The 21,675-nt window shown below is 34.3% G+C and overlaps 1 protein-coding gene across 1 annotated transcript in view; it reads right to left on the bottom strand.

Annotated features, from left to right (window-relative positions):
• Positions 1–21,675, bottom strand: part of ADAMTS19 (ADAM metallopeptidase with thrombospondin type 1 motif 19) — a 126,302-nt gene that overhangs the window by 30,332 nt on the left and 74,295 nt on the right. The window contains exons 9-16 of the mRNA XM_031507285.2: positions 18,688–18,828; positions 17,961–18,111; positions 10,675–10,776; positions 7,834–7,964; positions 6,142–6,311; positions 2,998–3,125; positions 2,173–2,293; positions 123–203 (exon numbers count right to left, since the gene is read on the bottom strand). Coding sequence (XP_031363145.2) covers positions 123–203; positions 2,173–2,293; positions 2,998–3,125; positions 6,142–6,311; positions 7,834–7,964; positions 10,675–10,776; positions 17,961–18,111; positions 18,688–18,828 — 1,025 coding nt within the window. The remainder of the gene's footprint in view (positions 1–122; positions 204–2,172; positions 2,294–2,997; positions 3,126–6,141; positions 6,312–7,833; positions 7,965–10,674; positions 10,777–17,960; positions 18,112–18,687; positions 18,829–21,675) is intronic.

The raw sequence follows: 21,675 nt of genomic DNA, 5'->3' as shown, positions 1-21,675 counted from the left end.
AGTTCCTTCACAGATCTATTTTTCTACTCAGAGCTTTTTTCAATTACAAAGGCATATTTAACTTGTACTTTTCAATGTTGAGCAGATCAGGACATTAACACTAAAACACATATAATATTTACCTAAATAACTGTGAGCTGGTTTTTCTTCCACAACTTTGATTCTCCTTGCTCCTGCAGGTATCACCAAAGCTTCCACATAACCTAAACATGAGACCAGATGTCCCAAGTTAAGTAGAAAACCAGAAAAGCATAGAAAACTACATCTTGTATGCTTTCTCATTTGTTCTCCCCTATTTTGCTTTTTAAGCATAGCAAGAAATAATTTATATAGCAATTTTGAAGATTCTTGCAAAACTGAAGAAAAGATATGGAATTGTGCATTATACATAATAGATATACAATGCTACATAATTAAAAGAGTATGGCACAGTAAAACATAACAATAAATAGAGGGGATTGGAGATGGGGGCTGGAGCAGGTGAAGTTATTTCTGGCTAAGTAGTTCAGTGTCATCATGACCACTAGATGACTGTAAAATAATTCCGACTTCACTCAGCATGTAAAGTCAAATGGTATGACACTAAAATCTAAGCATCCTCTCACTTTTAGCTTGTTTTATGTATCTTTTGCTCCTCTCCTTCTTGATTTAACACACTCAAACCCTGTTATGATAGGCTTTGGTTTTGAAATCTACATATTTCCTTCAAACTGAGATTTTATCTTGATAGAGTAGGACTAAGCGAGGATGCTGAACAATTTGCTTTAAGTAAAACACAGTGAAAAGGTAACAAAGGTGGAAACCACCATACAGGCAGGAACATGATTAATAATAAACCCTGTATTCTAGATTATCCAGGTAAACTTCCCAAAGGGAAAAAATAGACTAATCTATTATTATGTGTAGCAATGTGATATTCTACAACAAAATACTTAGCATTATTATAATACTTAGATTACTTTTTAATAATACTTAGATTATTTTTTAATAATCCTGAAACGTGAAAATTAAAGCAGCATTTTTCATTTCTGTAAGAGTTAATAATGCTTTTTAAATTTTGTTTGCAGCTTTTTGAGAAGCAAAACAACTTACACAAGTGTTAAGATGGCAATGCCACAATATTAAGGGCTGACACAGCCCCCCAAAAAAGCTTGAAAGTGTGTGGATATTCACTTTAGCAATTGAAGAGAGCTGACATAATATGATTTTATTAGCAGGAACCTTCTTTGCTGATTTTTATATCTTGTAGTCCTCCAGACTCATCTGGGGTTGGGGATCCTTGATTTGCCTTACATTCTGCTTGAGAGGGTCAGCCATAAACATTTGAAGACTAACTCTCTCTTGCCTAAAGTACTATACTTCAGTCTAAAATCCATAGAAGTCCTTTATTTTTCAAAAATATGCTGTCTGCTTCTAATTAAAGTATTTTTGGTGTGATTTACTTGCCATCTCTAAATTCTACACATTTTCTACTCAGGAAACTGAAAGTGTAATGGGCAAGCAAATGCTGATAATTGGTAAAATGCTGTTTCAACTACAAGACTTGTATACATGGTGGAAGATGCACATTATTAGGATTTCAATTCTCTGCTCTGTCAAAATTATTGTGCAGGAGACAGTAAGCTATTCCCATTCACAGGACAGATCACAGCATCATTTGGATACCTGATGTTTATTTTGCATTAGAAAATTGATTGGCTTGTTATGATATGTTGTTATTAGAATAAAATAATAATTAATAAAGAGGTATTAGACTTCTTCATGCATTTGGCATTATGATTTTTCATTGCCTGGCTTAGTTTGGCAGCATTACTCTAGATAAAAAATCATAATTTGGATATTTATTTTGAAGAACACTAAATGAAGCTAAACACTAAAAGAACTTACAACACTTTATTTGCTAAAAATATAAACCTAATTTCTCATCGGTCTCTCCTATGAAATAGAATCTAAGATATTTTCTTCATTTTGCGATTGAAATAATGTGAAATAACTGTGCAATGAATTTGAAAATACTTCTCCATTCTTACCCTCAATGTCTTATCATCTTTAAAAAGCTAGATCTAAAGTTCTTATGAGGATCTGCATATAGCTTTTTAAATTCCCCAATGCTCCAAGTAATCAAAAAGCCACTTTTTTCTTTAGTATTTGAGATAAATAAACAGATATTACCTGCTCCTCTGGTATGGTTAAAATCACCTTTAATAACTTTGCATGACTTTCCATTACCATTGCATATACCACAATGATCTTCACGAGCCAGAGATCCTAATATGCCATCACAGCCAAATTTCTGTGGGAGAAGAAAATAAAAGCTATTGAGACACTGGACATGTTTTTCATAAAGTTGCTTTTAGTATCAGATATTTCACCCTTCCTCAAGATGCCTAGCCAGCGTGACCCAGCCCTGCGGAGAATGAGGATTGCACTAGCTCATGGCAGAGACCTGTCCCATAGAAAACTCCTCTGTGACTTAATGTAAAATTCTGCATTCATTCTTCCTATGTGGTTGGCTAAGCCTACCAGCTGCTCTCCAAGAGAAACACAGCTGCAGTCTCATCTCCTGGTGGGACCTGTGGCACATCAAACCCACTGTGCAACACACACCCCACAGGTCTTCCCACTAAGAGAACACAATGTGCCTCTCCTGCTTTCACCTCAAAATAAGGACAGTTCTTTGCTATGCCACAATGGCAAAGTGCCATTAATGTCAGCCTAAGGACTTTTTCTGAATAGGACATAAGCAGCTCTAGAAAATGTAAATATAGATTATACCCATTTTTTGCTAAAAAGTATTCAGTTAAACACAAGTTTACTCAAGCATCTCCACATTACTGTCAGACACATTTCTATGAATTAATATCAGGGGTAGTTTGACAACAGCAATAAAGTTAATATATTTGGGCCTGATATGAAATAAAAACATTCTAAAGTCTTAACATACATGTATTCTTGGTGTGTACCTGTATATCTATGTTCAAAACAAGTAACTCATACCTGGCATCTACCATCTGCACAGACATCTAGCCCATGCTGGCCACAGGACGTCCCATCCATCACCTTTTCTGTCAGAAGAACAGGTTGATCCTTCCCAGCCGGTGAACAGAATAAAGCACACGGCTTTTCTGTAGCAGCAGTGGACAGAAAAATGTACATTACTGGGAAAAGGGAACTATAGAAATGCAGAATTATCATCAACACTCTTGTTAAAACTGATGCTTTTGTGTAGCATGCAGCCACATTAGCGTAAGAAGTTATTTTAGATACAGGGAAAACAAAAAAGATTTGGATCCATTTCTTAGCTGTTCGAAAAACTTTTTTCATCCTCGAGCATGCTGTTGCTATAAACTTGGCCTACACAGTACGCATGTCATGCTCATTGTTGCAATTAAGAATATACACATTACAGCTGTTGGAATATTTTGGTTGTAATCTATAATTTCATTCTCCTGTATTTCTGGCAGATTATAAATACTGGTTTAAACAGAAACTTAACACTTTCCAGACTTCCTAACTGTGCAGGTCATGGAGAAAAAAAATGAAACAACTGATACACCCTGGGAAGAAAAACATGTGAATTTACAAAGTTCACATTAAAAAAACAACAACAAACCCCCCCAACAAAAAACAAAAGCAAACAAAAAAAAACCCACAAAAAAACCAAACAAAAAAAACTCACATAAAAACCCTGGAAATATCATTCCTAACATTTTTACAAAGTTCAAGCAATTTTCCAATAAATTTCTAAAACATTCTGTAAATAATTTCTGATTATGAAAGAGCATAAAAATGTAGTTATATCCTATGTATCAATGTATTCCTAATGGCCACATCATAAACAATGAAGTTCATTTCACCACTGTGAAAATAACAGCAAATAAAAAAAACTAAGTCTCTTCTCAGTGGTCAACTATGTACAGAATGATAGTATTTTTTCATATCTTTGTTAGCAAATGCACTGACTCAGAACTTGTTCCTAAATCTGTTGTAGATTTTTAAATGAATAAAAAATCAATCCTGAACCAGAAACTGATTTCACTTGGACACAATCTATGCCACTCTGACTTCATACTGACTTCTAGATTCCTGGATTGCATTTTTATAAGTAAATTAAACAGTTCCAGGAAACATTCAGGGGCACTGGAATTCTACTGTCTATACAGCTGAACTGTAAAACAGTCTATGCCACATTTTTTTGCATTTGCTAACTAGCACCAGCTCAGTCTAGACTGGAAATTGCCATCTGCAAAGGACTTTTTCAAAAAAGCAGCTTTAGCATGCAAAGTAGCAGAAAAGTACAGACAGAGGAGTTTTGTGCCAGCTGACTTACACAACACAAAGTGGTTTGGGCACATTTAAATTACTAAAATTGACAGAGCCTCAGGGTATCACTAGAGGACTGGTACAAACAGATGTGATCTCTTCTGCCAGCATGTGAAGCTAGTCAGACACAAGCCATCTCCAGCTAAAAAGCAGCCTGAGTTTGTGCCCTCTGCATTCCAGTTATCCTCCTTAAACAGTAACCTCAAAGTTCCCTGGGGGCTTCAGGCAGGTATGATTATTTTTTAAAGAATACAAGATTGATGACCTAAACATTATTTTAAAAGCACTGAACTCAAAGAGACAGCAACTAAACAATACCAGAAAATTTCAACAGACTACAGGAGATCACATACAGCAACTGTTTTGGACATGGTGCACAGTTAGTGTTAAGTAAGAGAGCAAAAATTAAGGATTTGAGAATAATGTATACTGGGATACTGGCATTCTCTGGCTGATCCACTTTTGTTTTTCCTAAGGGACATCTCAAGATAAGAGGATCACTCAGAACAAAATTAGATCTGTACTCATTAACATGGCACTGGAGATGGTCAAGATTTTTTCATTTGAATGAAATATTATTCAAAGCCAAATTTAAACATTTAAATCCTTTAGGATATAAATGTTACATTCCTGTGTTAAAATGAAATTAGTAGAACAATCCAAAACTAATGTACTTGGTAAGTACATTTGTAACAGTTGGAGAGAATTCTTTTTACAATTAAATGAGTTAACACACAAGCCTCATGAAAATAGCACCAAAAGTTTTCCTTTGGCACCTTGAGAAAAGGCTTAGAAGAAAAGAATATCACCTTCTTAAGTTAGGCATATATTATAATGCGTTGATAGCAAAACCAGTCTTCAATACTTTCTAATGTTTTCTGATAAATTGTTTCAAGAGTAAAAACAATTTACAGTAACGAACTCCTTAAAATTCGGTAACACATGCTTACAGTACTCCTGTGTCATTCTCAGGTTTTCTTTATTACTATGCTTACTATGACTCTGTGAAGTTCTCAAGTCAACTGTTTTCATAATTGATGTGTTTTTGTTGTACTTTTTTTCTTTGTTTGCTTCTAATTTCAATAAATTGAACCACAAGTATTTACAGAAAATTCAGTGGGGTGGAAATTACTGTTCACTTTTCTAGCAAGGAATTTGTCTTCTAGTCACTGATGCTTTACATTATTGTTGCAGATAATGTAAGTCTGGTCTTACTATACTCCCACTTGACCATTTCCTAATGGTATAGTATGTAAGCAACTTTTTTGCATGGTAGAATGCATACAATATGCCAGGACCTTGTATGCCATAGGTATTAGGATTTATAGAAATCTTACCTAAGTTCAGAGCATACATTATCTACTGCCAAATCAAACACTGATATGTGAAATACATCCAATTTTAAGCTAGAAGTGTTATCCTTCATCAAAAACAAAGACTCACAACATCTGCATTGTCTCTTTGGCTTTGTAGGTAAAAAATATAACTGCTACAGGCATGTTTAATGGTGCATCATTACTCCAGAAAGCTGTATTTCTGAGTCACTTCATACTACAATTCTGATTAAAAAGGGAAAAGCTGACCGGATTTTCATTCAAATGTAGTTATTACCTATTAAGGACAAATTCAATAGGAATAAAAGACAAAATATGTTAGACCATATCTTATCTATGAAATTAGAATAACTTACCAGAAATATAGGGTTTGAGGTTTGTTTGTTTTAGTTCTAACTACTATCTTTCTTGATTAACAACAATATCAACAAGCTATAAGCCATATATACAGATTATGAGAACAAGGGAGATGCTTTATACTTACCATCATCAATGACAGCTTGCCACTGGTGCACATGCTTCTGATATGAAGATCTGACACTGAAAGCTTGGCACTGCCAGTCCCTAAAGGCAGGCACACCAGCAGGACAAGAAGGATTTTCACATACCCTATACTGCATTGTGGGCCCATGACACTGTCCTTCAAGGCCTGAACTAGAAAAGATGGCATAAATACAACCCTTTACTGTTGGCAATATTTTGTCAAACTTACAGTATAATTTACATATGGTAGACACAAATTTAAAATAGCAGGCTTTTCTGTTGATACTTAGCATTCAGAAATCGCCCATGAAAAATTAAGTCACAGAACAAAACTTGTTTGCCTTCTCTTTGTACTGGTTACATTAAATATAAGGAGTGATGGGTGCTAAGCCATAATTTACACTTAGTCCCAGGAAAGCACTAGGACTGGTAGGAGTTCAGCCAGGAGAGATTCAGGTGCAGTTTTGATATAATTGAGATTTTTCTCTATCTGGGCTGAGCCAAAGGGTTTCCTGAAAGGCAGCAACACTGCAGATTTTCTACCTCTCCTTTTTCTAGAAGTGGGGTATTACAGGATTTAGACAAATGCTTTGTTTCTCTTTGGTCGCTCCATTTGTGCTTGCAGGTGCTAATGAACAAATGCAAAACAAGAGAGAACTGCAGAAACTGGAGCTCATTATTTGGAACCTTGCCTGGAAAAATGAATCAATGAGCATGAAATTAAGACATGCATAAATTCTAGAAATAGCTTTAAGGTATACAGCTGAAAGTAGTGTTTAGATGGCATGAATTATGAAAGAATTCTGCATATCAAAATTTCTGTTAAATCCCCATGTTTTTTATAGCCATATACAACTTTTCCTCAAAATTCTTTATGCAAATATATATTTTCAAAAACCTCTGCCTATTTTACAGCAGCAACTGCTAAATAGTCTTCTATAATTCATCATTTCCTGCCTTGTAATATTTTTTTAAAACCATTCACTCGAGTCTTATCCACTCTGGATTAGTTTTCCCTATACTTGTCATTACTCCACTCTGTTCCCACTCCTATGCCTATATTTTCTTTTCTTTTTTACTTGGTGTATATATGACAAAAGAAACCCAAATTGGTACTGAGTAATTAAAAGGAAAACACCTTTTAACTGCTCACTGAGATATAGTGAAACAAATTTCCTTCAAGTGAAAAGTAAAAGCCTTTATCCCCAAAGGCAGAATGTTTTCATTTTCACAAGACAGGGAATCTAAATTCTATTTTCAGACAATCTATCCAAATGTCTGAGAAACTGGTAGAAAGATCTCCTTGTCAAACTTTCAGTTCCTTGGTTATCCATATGAGAAGCAGAAGTCAATCTTCTCTAGCTGAAAAGTTTAAACACTAGAATTACACACTAACAATCTGCAAGTCAGAAATTTTAAATTTAAGTTTCTGTTGCTTCTTCAGGTTAAGCTTAAGAAGAAAGTCTTATTCTTCTATTAATATTATCTAGGGTCTTTACAGAAGCAGAAAAAAATGAAAAAATAGTGTTGCCATGCAATAAAATACCTGAAATACCTATTCTTCTAAGTGTTTTTCAGTATTCATAAAGTATTAATTGCTTAGATAATGGTCAACTGTATCTTCATGGAGTCCTGTGTGGATGTAAATTTTGTTCAGAAATTCTGACGAACAGAAACCTGAACTCATTTTTACCCAGGGCATTTGCGCTGTCGGCTGCTGATTCCAGTGTTGCAAGTCCGGCTACAAGCGCTCCACGCGCTCCACTCGCCCTCCGAATGCTCCGAGAAAGAGGTCCGATTGATGCAGTCTCCAGCCTTGCACCACTACGTAAAAATCCACCTCTTAGGTAAATAAATCAAGGCATATGCAAAACAATTCACTTCTCCACGAGCACACAGGAAGCACAACATAAACATTTGGTTCAATACACTGTTTTCGGATCTGTCAGATATATATTTTTGCCTAACCCTCTCCAAAGCTTTTTTTTATCTGCCCTAGTAAATGCAGCAGCTTCTCTGTTTCAGTGGCCAAGGAGCAGGTCCACAACTGCAAAAGCAGGTTCATTTCCAATGAAGGATACCTCCTTCATTGGAGATACCCGTACTTTGCTGTCTCCATTTTAGACCAGGCATTGCCTAAGAAAGTATTTTAGGGTCCAGTCCAAACCTACTGTAGGGATCACTGTCCAGCTGAACTGTGCAGATGATTACAGCACAATGTCCAGGGCTGTTCTCAGGACTTGCTTGGTTCAGCATGACCGTTCCCACCAGCAGGAACTTCACTATCCCTCATTATCCAGCGACAATTTAAATAGAAAAATATATTGCAAGTAATAGGGAAAATGAGATTTTATTCACCACTTGTATTCAAAGATAAAATGGAAGCTTCAAAAAGCTGGTGTTGAGAAAGTCCACAGAATTTCTGGCACTTATTAAAATAGTAATAATAAATTCAATGATGCTGCATGCATATATCATTTGCCAGGAAAACTGCAATTTCTGACTCAAAAACTATCCAATCACTATTGTTATGCTTTGTAACCTATGTTCATATCTTGTACAAAAGATAAACTGCAGAAATTAGTACTTTATCAGACTATACCAACTTAATATATGTCCTATGTATTAAGAAGCAGAGATATCTTCCAGCCTTAGAAATCTCAATGATTCTATGATTCAGTAATTACAAAGCAGACAATGATCATTTAATGCCATTAACATCAGTAATTTAACTCATATATTTTTACCTTCTGAACTCTTGATGAATCACTGTTACCAAAGGATAACAGACTTCACAAACAAGTCTTGTATTAATAGAAAATAAAAAGTGACACTAATGCAGTCAATAGAGACTTCTGCTTCTTTTAGAATACACTTCTGCACCTTTTAATATCTGTGCTAAATCCTTATCTGGTAACCTTTTTGCCTACAATTTGAAACTGGTCTTTACTGATCAACTGATGTTCATTTTCTCTCTTTAATCATCACATTACAATAAAGGCATCATTATTCCACTTTTTGAAAGTCTTCATGTAGGGTGGCTCCATCTTTATATTACATTTACAACTAGAAAATATAAATTTTGTAACGCTCTTGGATATTTCAAACCAGAAATGCTCATATACATTTAAAGTTACTGCTTCAGAAAAAATACAGATTTTTCTATCAAGGTAGCATCTGCCCTCTGTGTAGCCTAAGGGATTTTTTAAAATTCTTGATTTAAACCCCATCCAAATAGGGTTGCTATGGAAATGATATTTCCATCACTCCCTGAGATTCTAAGAAGAGCACAAGACAACAGTACTTATCTCCACAATACCAATAAAAGAACCCCAAAGCCAGTGATTTGTGTAACCTAAACCCTATCCTGGACAGATCATAAAGCAAACAAGAGGAATAATTATTTCCTATCCTCTGTGATGTTTTGGTGATGTTTTGGTGATGTTTTGGTGATGTATGCTTAGTTTTCTATTGCTATACATAAATAAGTTATCTCTGCACCTGGCTCAATGAGACATTTTAATTACAATCAGTAATTGCGTGTAATCATTGGAAGATGTTATGCTTCCTTATTTCATAGCATGGGCAGGCCAGTCTCAATGTAGAAATTGTGATATCAAACAAAACTCATGTCTCTTACTTTCCAGGTATTGACTTCAGACAGTATCAACTACAAACTTTGTCAGAATTAAGATATTGAAGAAATTGTCATTATTTTAAAGATATGATCAGAAATCAGGACAGTTTTCCTTTAGCATGTTATTAGCATATTATGTGAACATTTTATTTTAATGGATTGATTTGATTTTAGGAGAATGATGAGAGTCCTGGTGAATGCAGTATGACTCAAAGAGCAAATCACTCTTGTGGGAAATGGCTGTCAGCATAGTATCTTGAAAATCCCAAGACATACGTATGTTCTTTCTCTGTTTTCTGTTTGAGTCTATTTATATTCATTTACAGATATATACAAAGAGTACAAATAACTTTGGAAAGCTCTAGAAGGACAATTTATCAAAGTCTGATTGGGTGATCAGTTTATTTGTCTGTGATGGCTTGCTTTTAATGGGATTTGTCAGTCTTTTACATGCATGGGATTGCACTCTTTTACATCATATTTCTTGATAAAACTTATCCTGAAGAGTTTTAGTAACAATCTGTATCAGTTCCTTCAAAGACACTTTCTAAATCTTAAATCATAGTTGAGAAGTATGTATCTTTGAAAGCTTAAGTTCGTACTTAGAGTTGGAAGAGCAACAATTGCATTTGATTCATAAATATGACACAAAATGTGAGGAATTTGAAAAAAAACAGTGCAAATATTAAAACATCTGTCTCTTTGGCTAACCTTGATTTAATTCAATGGTTCTTTTTTCATATGTATATTATAAAATATATATAACACATTCAATTGTACATAGCTTATTTTTATGATAATTGAGGTAAATAGGAACTTTAAAGAACAGATTCAATTTGTTTCCTTAAATGTTAGATGTTTGGTATAATTGATACTGCTTTTCCACCAGAGGCATACCTTTCCAGTGTCACAGTCTGTTCCATCCATTGGTGGATCCAGTTTAGTTTTGCATTCCTTCTCACTTTCCACCTTACACCACAACCCAGTGCAAATGACATGCTGAAAACCAAACAAAGAATAAGCACAAAATCTATCTTATGCAAAATTACTTTCTGCATGCAGTCCACTAATGTTGTCTAAATTTACTAGTTTGATGGTATTGAAACACATTTTAAAACATATTAAACATGCAAAAAAAACCCAAGTAGGCAGAGTCTGCTTAGACTTCTATAAATTCTTCTTCTGTAGGACTTCTAGATCCCTCCTTGTTTGTGCTACCCCAATGACTGCTGCTGTCATGCTCTTTAATAATTCATAATTCCTCTAGAATTCATTTATTACTGTAGGAAAAAAAAACTTCCAAAAGCCATCAGACTTGATCTTCACAAAGAAGACACAAAGTTACCTGACAAATGAAATATTTTTGCTGGAAAGAAGAGGAGGGAGATGACAGGGGTGCAAGTCAGCAATGAATTTTAGAGATGGAAAGAAAAGCCCTCTGAAGTATCAGAACAAAAGAATTTTTACTTTACTCAAAAGAAAGCCAAGCCTTGCAGGATGCTGGCTCACATTTCTCAGATTTCCCTGGCAGCTTTCCCTATTTTTTGTCTGAAAAGTCCTCCTTATCCCATGGTTTTCTGTCAGAACTGCATTCTCCCTGCTGACTGTTCCCCCTTAACAATAAACCAAGTGGTAGTGAAGAGAGGACACGTGGGGCTGAGCTGTGGCCTGAGTATTAATTACAGCATATGCAGTAATTATGTGATCAGTAATATGGGATCCTCCACAATGGACATTGCCCAAAGAGGGGCAAGAAGGAACAGGAGAGGGAGAGGTAATGCAAGCAGGATAAAAGATAAAGAACAGCTGGGTTCTTTAAACCAGGCCTGCCAGAAGACCTGCTTTTTCTGAGCGAAATGATTTGTTATATTGGTACACCCAGTAAGAGTCTCTGTGCCTTTTACAATATGCATGAAAAACTTGTCATAAATCTTATATGCTACCTCAAAAAAAGACTAAAAGCAGACAAAACACAATTCAACAAAAGACTGTGTTTGAAACAAGGAACAGGGCAGTTCCATCGGGAGTCTTACATCTAAAAATGTCTGTAACATCAGTTATCAAAAAAAGAAAAAATGTCAAAAATTGTAGAGGTCTGAAGCATTGTACAGAAACAAGAGACAGGATGGCATCAGTCAGGCTCATTTCTGATTCATCCTGTAACAGTTTTTTGCTGAAGCTGAGCTATCACACAACAACCAGCTTATGTCTATCTCTGAAAAACAACTACAGAAGTTCTATCCTGTTCCTGGGTAATTTTAGGAAGCATTTTTCAAGTAACAAAGTCTCATTTCTGTTCCTCTTTATTATTTTTTAAACAATTAAAATGATGACAATAGTAGATGAGGCAGAGCATCATGCTCATGACAAAGTAGGAAATCAAAGACATACTGTTGGTAGCACTCAACAAAAACATATATTAATTTAATTGTCCTAATTAATTTTTTCATATCTTTAAATCCTTATTTATGAGTGAATATAATGGTAGAAAAGCCACCTAGATTTATCAAGGTTTTCAAAAAATACAGGCAAATTTTCTCCTGTGTCATCACAGTTTTAAGTATATTATCCTTATTTTTTTTTCTTTAAACGCTTAGAGATCAAAGGATCATATGCTTAATTTCACTTGTCTATGATTGGAGAATGGCTTACAACAAACAGTTCTTTACAAATCTAGAAATAATTCTTCTTAATATAAAGAGGCATTAAGTCTGATTTACAGGGTTTTGGGTATTTTTGGTACCTAAACACAGAGACATACTTCAGACATGTAAACTAAATCAAGAAAATCAAATCAAAACCCTTTGCTTGCTAAGGTACACTTTCTACATCTTTCTATAAATACATATTTCTATATGTATATTTATAAATAGATGTCTCTATTTCATTTTTAAAATACATATTTCTATAAATACTTGTATACCACCCCCCTTCAAACCATGACCTAACTTCCCCAGATAGAAACTACTTGGGGCTTTAAGTGAACTATATCCTAAAAGCATCTACTTCACCAACTGCTAAAATAAGTACTTTAATATTAACAGATTTTAATATTCCTCAAACCCAAGAAAAAGGAGATACAAAATTATTAAAACTGGTGGTTTACTTGTAGGTTTTTTTTTTCCTGGGTTTTTCATTTCACATATAGATTCTTTAGTTACTCTTCAGACTCTATTTCTGTTGCAGAGGTGTGAGATATGGAGATAACTGTCAGCATCTAAGTTTTGACATTTAAGGATTTCTGTATAAGGCCAGGGAAGGACCATAACACATAATATGGGTTTTTCATTAGCAATCTGCAATGAAGCAGATCCAGACTGATTTGAAAGCAAACAGAAATTTTGAACTTTCTTCAGACAAAATACAGATAGCTAAGCTAACATTCACAGTGGTTTACCAGTTACCTATGATAAGTATAGTTCAACAGTGATCACAGATTTCACAATGAGCCATAGGAAGGAATAGACATTGAAGATTAAAAACTTATAATTGTGACATTAGCCTACTCACAAGTTGTAACATTTCTTTGTGTGTACACTGGAAAACAAAGTATTGCCAAGCACACACAAAGGACTTTTTTTTTGAAAGAAGGTGTTAGTCATGAGTTTTTAATAGCAAAAGCTTGTAAAACAGAACATGGAAGTCACAATACATTACTGGAGAGGTCACTCCAGTTTTGGAGTTTTGCAGGGGTTTTGTGTCTGTTTCTGTCTATTTAATTAAATTAGTGAGACAGGTCTAGTGAGGCAGGAATCAGAAGAATAATTTCCAATCATGTAAGCATACAGAAAGAAAGTTCAGTTAAAAGGGGTGACCAGAGACAAAAAGGGAATATTTGTGCAAAGTCAAGTTTGTTTAAAATGTGGTGGTTGAGACAAGGACAGATATTTCACCAGGACTGTAGCATTTCCATTACATTTCCTCCTTTTCGTTGTGATCTTTCCCTGAAATGCCTTAAAAATCACCATGAAATATAACCAGTCTCCTACTTCTTTACTTCTTTGCAAAGATCACAGCTGTGTTATGACAAGAACTGTTTTAGTGGAACTGACCAGATAGCATTCACATCCTGGACTTTAATCTTAAAAGCCAGTATTTAATAGTTCAACAATTGCATTAAATTGTCAAGTTTTACAATCCTGTTTAATCATCAAGAACTACTTCTGGGCCATGATCTCACTATCTGTTATGTGAAACAATTTAATGATCTAATTGATTCTTGCATGAGACATCATGGGCATAAAAGCAAACTTGGCTCCCTTACAAGGTAAGCATGGAGACACAGTATAAATCTTGAACCTGGAGATCCACTCGTTCTATTCTAGGGTCTAAAAACTTTACCTAGGATATGAAAAAAAATGTCTTTGAAATAAAGATGAAAAGGAAAAAATAAAGTCACTATTTATGACAGGGGAGTAGAAGGGCTTCACTTAGGAAAATGTAGAAGTAGGACCACAGTGGTTCCTTCAGTTCTTTGCTTCATTCATTAAATTAAATAATAAACAGGAATTCTTGATGGCAAGATTCTGCATCAGTAGAATTCTTCAGAGGTTGCCATGTAATGCAACTGTGTAGTCCTAAAGTACTCCTTAGCAATAACAATTGTAGAAAATTGTATCTCAGCAGAAATGCACTATTGATTGTACCACTGATATTTGTAGAATTAAAATTATTTTTCATCATTATTGAATTGTTTTCTCAGTTAAATAGCTGTTATATACAAAACACATTTCCTTAATGTAGAACTGTATGGAACATATTAATTTAATCTTCTAGTCTCAAAAAACGTAAGATTGTGACACAGTTCATAATTTATCTTTTACACAGTTTTGCTGAAGTGCATGAACTGCTCAGCAAGTAGACCATGTCCAAAAAATCCTGGGATATAAATTGTTGGATATACTGTCATTTAAATGAACCTTCAAGGAGCGTGTTTCTCTCATTTCCTGGCTTGTGGACGACTCTAGCCATAATAAACTTCCAGTTACTGGCAGAGTAGGACAGACTATACAGAGATAAAAGGAAGTAGTCTGGATATCAGGGAATACTCAGTGATTACCTATGCATAATTAATTAATTAATGTAATAAATTAATACAGTAACTATTATATACAGAAATATGTAATGAAATACTGCAATAAATTTAGAAAGGTATTCTAAATGTTGATTTCTCCAATGGCAGCCACAATAATTTGTACAATCAGCACAGAGAAATTTGAGTCATCTTCATATTAAGTAACATGCAATTAATTGCAAGGTTAGATGAAACATACTTGTTACTTTTATCTAACATATTTTTACTTCTGAAGAAGATGATAATATTAGCTACTGAGTAACTGTGCTTCACAGTTAGATGACGTTGGTGTTGCACAGCCCATGTACTAGAACTCATGAAAGATTTCTGGAAAGTTTAAATGGTTTTGTTCTAGCCGAATTCCATTGGTAACTTTTTTTTCTGTTTTCATAGGAAAAACACATGTAAAAGAAGGACAATTTTCTTATCATCTGGGCTGTACTCTATCCACCTGAGTTTCCCCTTCACCATAGAAACGTTATTTCTATTATTTAGAAATTCTATATCTAATTGGACTAGCAGTAAACTTCCATAACAGAAGAGATAAATTTAAGATCCACAGCAGGGAACAAATGAAGATTTGAATACAGTGCCTAAGCTTTCTGTAAGTAAGTAGCTCTTCATGTCTAGAAACAGAGGATCAAGTTTCTTGAATTTTTAATTTTTTGTTTGTTTGGTTGGTTTTTTTGGTTTTTTTGTTGGAAGGAAGTTAAGAGTGTAAATTTTGCTTCCAGATAGAAGAACACAGAAGAAAACCAACAAGGTGACTTTACCGAGGTTGGGAAGGAAGTTTTGGAAAAATTATTTTCTACTCTCACCATGTTTTCTCAATTCTGTCCTTAGTGTCATTTATTCATTTCTAATAGACCCAAGGTTCTTAAAAATTCATTACAGTAATTTCTTAATTCACTATTTAATTATACAATTTTCAGTTTAGGGTTACCAGTTTTGCAGAGGATTTTGGAAAAAGTGCAGAAGGTTCTTCCCATTGCTGTCTTCTCAGCAATTGTTATTGGGCTCTCTTTTTTTAACTATTAAGATCATAAAGTCATTAAGTAACACATTTGGTTTCATGACAATGACTAAAATTAAATTGCAGTTTGTCAGGAAAAAAGCATAGCTGAAACAAACATAGGCCTTTTATGTTGTCTTGCATCACTATTATATTCCTTCTTCACGGCAAACTTGGATTATACTTGGATTTAAATTACAATGCTAAATTTAATGCTAATATTTAATAATATTAAATGGTCTATTAATATTAATATTTAATATTACAGTAAAAATGTCAGAAATTTCTGTTGATTTTACTGTAAAAATAAATATTTGATATAAATGTAAAGCAATGATCCCACCAGTAGGAAAAAGCAGACATATTTATTTATCTGAAAAGAACTGATTTAGCTGAAAGATGTCCTCTTACACGAAGAATGTCAAAAGATGATTGAAGATGACTAGAAATGGACCATTAGCTATGAGCACATAGAACCTAGAGTAATCTCTGTGCAAACACTAGTTGAACACTACCCTGGTAATATTCACTGAATTTAATTTCCTAATACTTCTAAAGTAATAATGTAAACCAAAGAAGCCTCCAAGTAAGGATTTCAAAGGAAGAATATTTACTAAATCTATGAAAAAAACAAAACAGTCATAGGACAACTTGACTATCTGAATTTAAATACATGAATCAGAACAAAACACAAAGGTAATAAGAAGGGGATTTATCCAGACAAAAGAACACAATATAAAGGTATTATGTAAGAAAAAAATCTTGATATTTGTCTCTTTCTTCAATTACTTTTGAGAATATTTAATCATCAAAGAAGATGCACAAGAAATTCTAAACATGTTACCATCTTCTTGTTCAAAACAGGCTTCTAGAGAATGAAAACCAGAAAGTTACATCCTTCAACCGAAAGCAATGTACTGAAAAGCAAGACACAGGCTGAAATTCATAAAAAAAGCACTTGAAGTAATGAAGAATATTTGTAGAATTGTGACATTGAGATTTACTGTTCATATCCAGAGTAAAAATGTTTCCAATAAGACAGCTAAAACAAAATCCATTAAACTATGGATTTTTTTCCTTTTCTCTTCAACTATCCCACTCTCAGCATGCCATAGTAGTACATGTACTGCAATGTTTCCTTTGAGAATCTTTTAGATAAAGACTAGTTTAAGCAAAAATCTCTGAAATAATAGTACTATGTCCAAACTGAAAACAGAAGAAAACTAAAGGAGAAAGAACTAAAGGAGAAAGGATTTATGTTTTCCTGCTTAGTATTCCTAACCTTTTCAGGCTATCTGCCCATTGATTCTGATGAAATTTTATTTCACAGTTCCTCTAGTGCCTGCTCCATCAATCCATACTCCATGCTCTTTATATATTTGTATATCATCTTTCCATCTTGTCTTGGTTAGTGTATAAAAGGCGTCAAATATATTTAGTCTCTCCTGTTGATGCTAAAAAAGGTTGACTTTTCTCTGTAAAAACTAATTCTTAAACTGCTTATTCAATCTGATGTCTACTAGTATTAGCTCATAAAATTATGAAGACCTGTTCAATTTTGCTAACCTGTCTTTTTAAGTCTAATATGCAGTGGCACTGCTTCAAACTGGCATGAAGCAAGGTCAGCAAACTGACTCAAGTACTGGAACTACTCTTGTCATGGCACTGTACAGCTCTGCCTGGGCTCAGAGGTGCAAAGAGCCCAATTAACACCACTCTTACTCCTCCCAGTGTGCACAGGCATAGCATAATCTTCTGAAGGTCAGAAATGGATGTACAGTACCCAAGCCATAATAAAATGGAACCTAAATAATAAATTGCAGATATTCCACTTGCTACAACAAGGTGTCTATGATATCTCATGTTTCTAAAGTATAACAGAGGTATCAATAAAACATGCTTCAGGATATTCAGAAACCTAAAGCAAGACTTACAAGATAAACCAATGAATATGTGCTATTAAGTTTTGGAAAGCAAGTGTAAAATTCTTACTGCAAAAACACTATATTCTCTTTCTATCAAACACATGTACAAAAGCTACTCTTACACAAAAATTATATGATAGATGCATTTTCTGGAGTACAGACACAGCCTTACCTGCATTTCTTGGCAAAAGGAAGCAGTTGGTCCAAAAAGAATCTGACACTGCTCATCCGCAGTGTACGTCATTCCCGGGAGCTTAGAGGGAATAATCACAGAATTGAGGCTCTGAGGATTCGTCTGTACCAGACAGTTACTGGCCTTTGACCTGGTAAAATGCAGAGATTCATATGCTGAGAAATCCAGGGTTTGACTGCCATGCCAACTTAAACTTGCATAAAACATTCAAAGTATGTGGACAGCTACAATTTTCTTATTCATCAGCATTGGGCTGCTGCTCAGGTTTAAAATTATATGGCCTGGTTGTTAAAGTTAATATGTTCTGTTATTGTACATTTGCAGAAAGACAATATAATTGATCAGCATTTCAGAAAAGTGCTGGACAACATTTTAGCATAAAGCTTACTTAATGGATAAAGGTTTTGGTGGCCAAACATTTCAGTACACATCATATTAATATACAGTAAACAGAGTGGCATATATAAAGTTTCTATATAAGTTAATAAAAATATGATCATATACATTAAGACATGAAAATATAAAAATCCATGTAATTGCTGCTGAAAACATATTTTAATACATCTAATATTAGATCATGATTACTTAAAATATTATAATGAATTCTGAAAAAAAACTTATTGTTTGAAAACTTAGTATTTCAGTATATTAATTGCATCTATTTATAAATGACATACAGTAAGAGTTCTTTTCTTGAATTATATACCTGAGAAATCTTTCCAGATCTTCTCTGCTGCACTGAGACCATGAAACATCCCCAAGATTCTGTCCTTTAATCCATTCCCCAGACATGATATGGACACCATCTGCACAGGACGGGTGGTCATTGTCGTGGTTTATCCCCATGCTGAATTTTGAAGTTTTTAAAAACAAAACAAAGTGAAACAAAGAAGCAGGTTGTTTTCATTATTTTTGTAAGTTAAAACTATTTACAGCAAGGGCTGTAAATAGCTCATATTGCTCATAGTTCATATGTATTACATGTGGGAAACCTCTTTTGATTATTTTTTCCATGGCATCTTTCATAGAAGTGCACAGAACCATGTGTAGATGACAATTTTATAATTAAAGATGGAAGGGGGAGCTTCATTTATTTGATAAGAAATATTGCATTCTAATCAGTTCAATGCATATTTTGGACAACTTTTTGAATTTTCAGAACTGCACAATTGCAAGTTTAATGCATACTATTTTTCTTGTAAATGGGCAATGTGCTCTTATGTTTTAAGGTCAGTGAATATTTTGGCAGTGATTCTATCTTCATTCTATAAGGAACTGATTGGTTGAAATTTTGTAGAATACTAAAATGATCACTACCTTGATGTGCAATTATTGTCTCTAAAGATAAAAAGCCTAAATATGTTTTCAATCTCTTGTTAAAAATAACACTGATGAAAAAATAAAATTGACTTTGATTATTAAGACTTAGCATCCTTATGTATCCCAGTTAATTCTCACATTCAATCACTGCAATGAAAAATTCTACTGAACATCTGCTTGACGCTGCTGTTTTAACTGACTCACTGCCACTCTCATTCAGAATTAGCAAACAGAGAGGAAGAAGAAGCACCTAAATATAACTAGATTTTCAGAATTAGCTAAGTGGATCACGCTTGACTGATATTACAAGAAATAAATACACTCAACTGTTTTTGGAGATTTGCAACAAGGTGTGAGACTACTCTCCAGAGTATTGTATTTTAAATAGTGCTGGAATTTTGCAGCATTACTCTGCCCTGCAGAAAAGCAAAACTTCAGGTTTAATAAAACTCTATGCCTTGTATTGATTCTTTCACTTACAGACTGAAAACAGAGTAAGTTGGCTGTGTCTACAAAAACTGGAGTACATTGTGATTCCCCTTATTTCTCCACCCCACAGTGGCAAATGGCAAAAAAGTCTGTCTCCAAACACTTTTGTTCTACACTCTATCCCAAAATCCATTCATGATTCAAATTGTACATAAAATTGCAATTTGCTTTACCTTGTGTTTACTAAAGAAATTAATGGAAATATCATGTAGGGTTTACCTTGCTATCTCTTGCTTAGCTACCTTGTTCTGTCTCTTACACTGATGTGTACAGCTCACATTCTGGAGCACTGAAACAGTGGTTTCTGCATATATTGGATAATTCTGCTATCTGTAAATATATAAATGAGGCAAGCAAATGTGTCTGACTCTGATCATAGACTGTCTTTTCCTGACCCGCCTGCAGAGGAAGACACAGGAAAGCTGTGGATATTTAACCTAGTGGACTACATAAGAAAAAATTTTGCTCATAGCTTCCTTAGTGCAAAAGTAGTAATTTAAAAATACTCATTTTTCAGGATCATATACACTGTAGGATTTTAACTAAAACATTTGCAAGACAAAATCTTGACAAACTTTATTATACAATTCATGACTCCCAGTTATGCAGAGTGGAATTAACACATTTATATGTTATTTTAAATATTTTTAAGACAAAAATTACAAAACCCCTGTAATTTCTAAATATTATTATTTCCCTTCACTCTGAAAAACAATTCTTGAAACTAGATTCTGTCACAAAATATTCTGTAAAGTCAGCTAGGGAAATGTGTGCTAAGCTGAACCATGATCTTGACTGTTTCAAAACACTAGCCACCATTGCATATATATCAGTGTATCCCTCTTTTTCCAATTTACTAACACAGAGGCATTCTATAAAGTTTATTAACACAAGAATTCTAAGGAAAACATTGTATTTTAAAAGCATGAAGTGGTTAAAACTGTTGTTTTAACCACTTATAACTGATGTGTATATCAGCTACATTAAGCACTAATAAAAAACCCAATTCCAATAATCTTCCAGTACTTTAGCTGTCCATACTTTTGTAAAACTTCTCCCATCCTGCTTTAACATTCAACTGTAGTTCAAAATATCTGTACTAATCAAATGGAATTAATTTCTCAATTCTTTTCCACCTCCAAATTAAGTACATGTAAAAAATCCAGAAGACAGTAGACACAAGTATTGAATCCTTTGCTTACCTGAATGAATAGGCATTCAAAAATGCACATTTTAATTTAACATCAATTAACTAAATTGCAGGACAATATCTGAGAAGTAAGCTAAAGATGCAACAGAACCTGCTCTTAAACATTCTCAGGAATGTTTTCTTCAGTGAGTGTTTTTGATCTCTTCTGTAGCATGGTAATGGCTTCATATTCTTATCTGATCTAGTATCAATTACAAGACCACACAAAAATCAGTGTGCAGCAGAACTGACTTCTGATTTCATTCTTAACATCACCTCGTGTAGTGAAAAACAGAAGCTGAACAACCTACCTTCTTATTCAACACAAGAGTTAGTGTAAGCATGTATACCTACTTCTCCATCAACAATCAAGGATATAGCATTACTCAGTGCTCGCAGTGGTGGTCATGATATTTTCTAGCCCCCCTTGCTGCATATGAAGGACATAACTACATCCTTTCACTGATACAAAGGTATGTCTGTGTAAGGTGCTGTTCTGTCTCTTCCTACAGAATGAATGTATTATGAATGAATGTATTATGACAGCACTCAGCCCAGTGCTCCCTCTCCTCTCTCCCACAGCTGGGATCATCCAACCTCATACAAGAATAAACCAACACCACGTGCATGGGAGAAAGACAAAAAAGAGTTTGGGATTATAAGAAAACTTTGTAATAGCCTGAAAAAACCACAATT

This window comes from Lonchura striata, chromosome Z (genome assembly GCF_046129695.1).
Source record: "Lonchura striata isolate bLonStr1 chromosome Z, bLonStr1.mat, whole genome shotgun sequence".
In the NCBI taxonomy this organism is placed as follows: Eukaryota; Metazoa; Chordata; class Aves; order Passeriformes; family Estrildidae; genus Lonchura; species Lonchura striata.
Note: the sequence above shows the minus strand (reverse complement) of the source record. Positions and strands in the feature narration are given on the sequence as shown.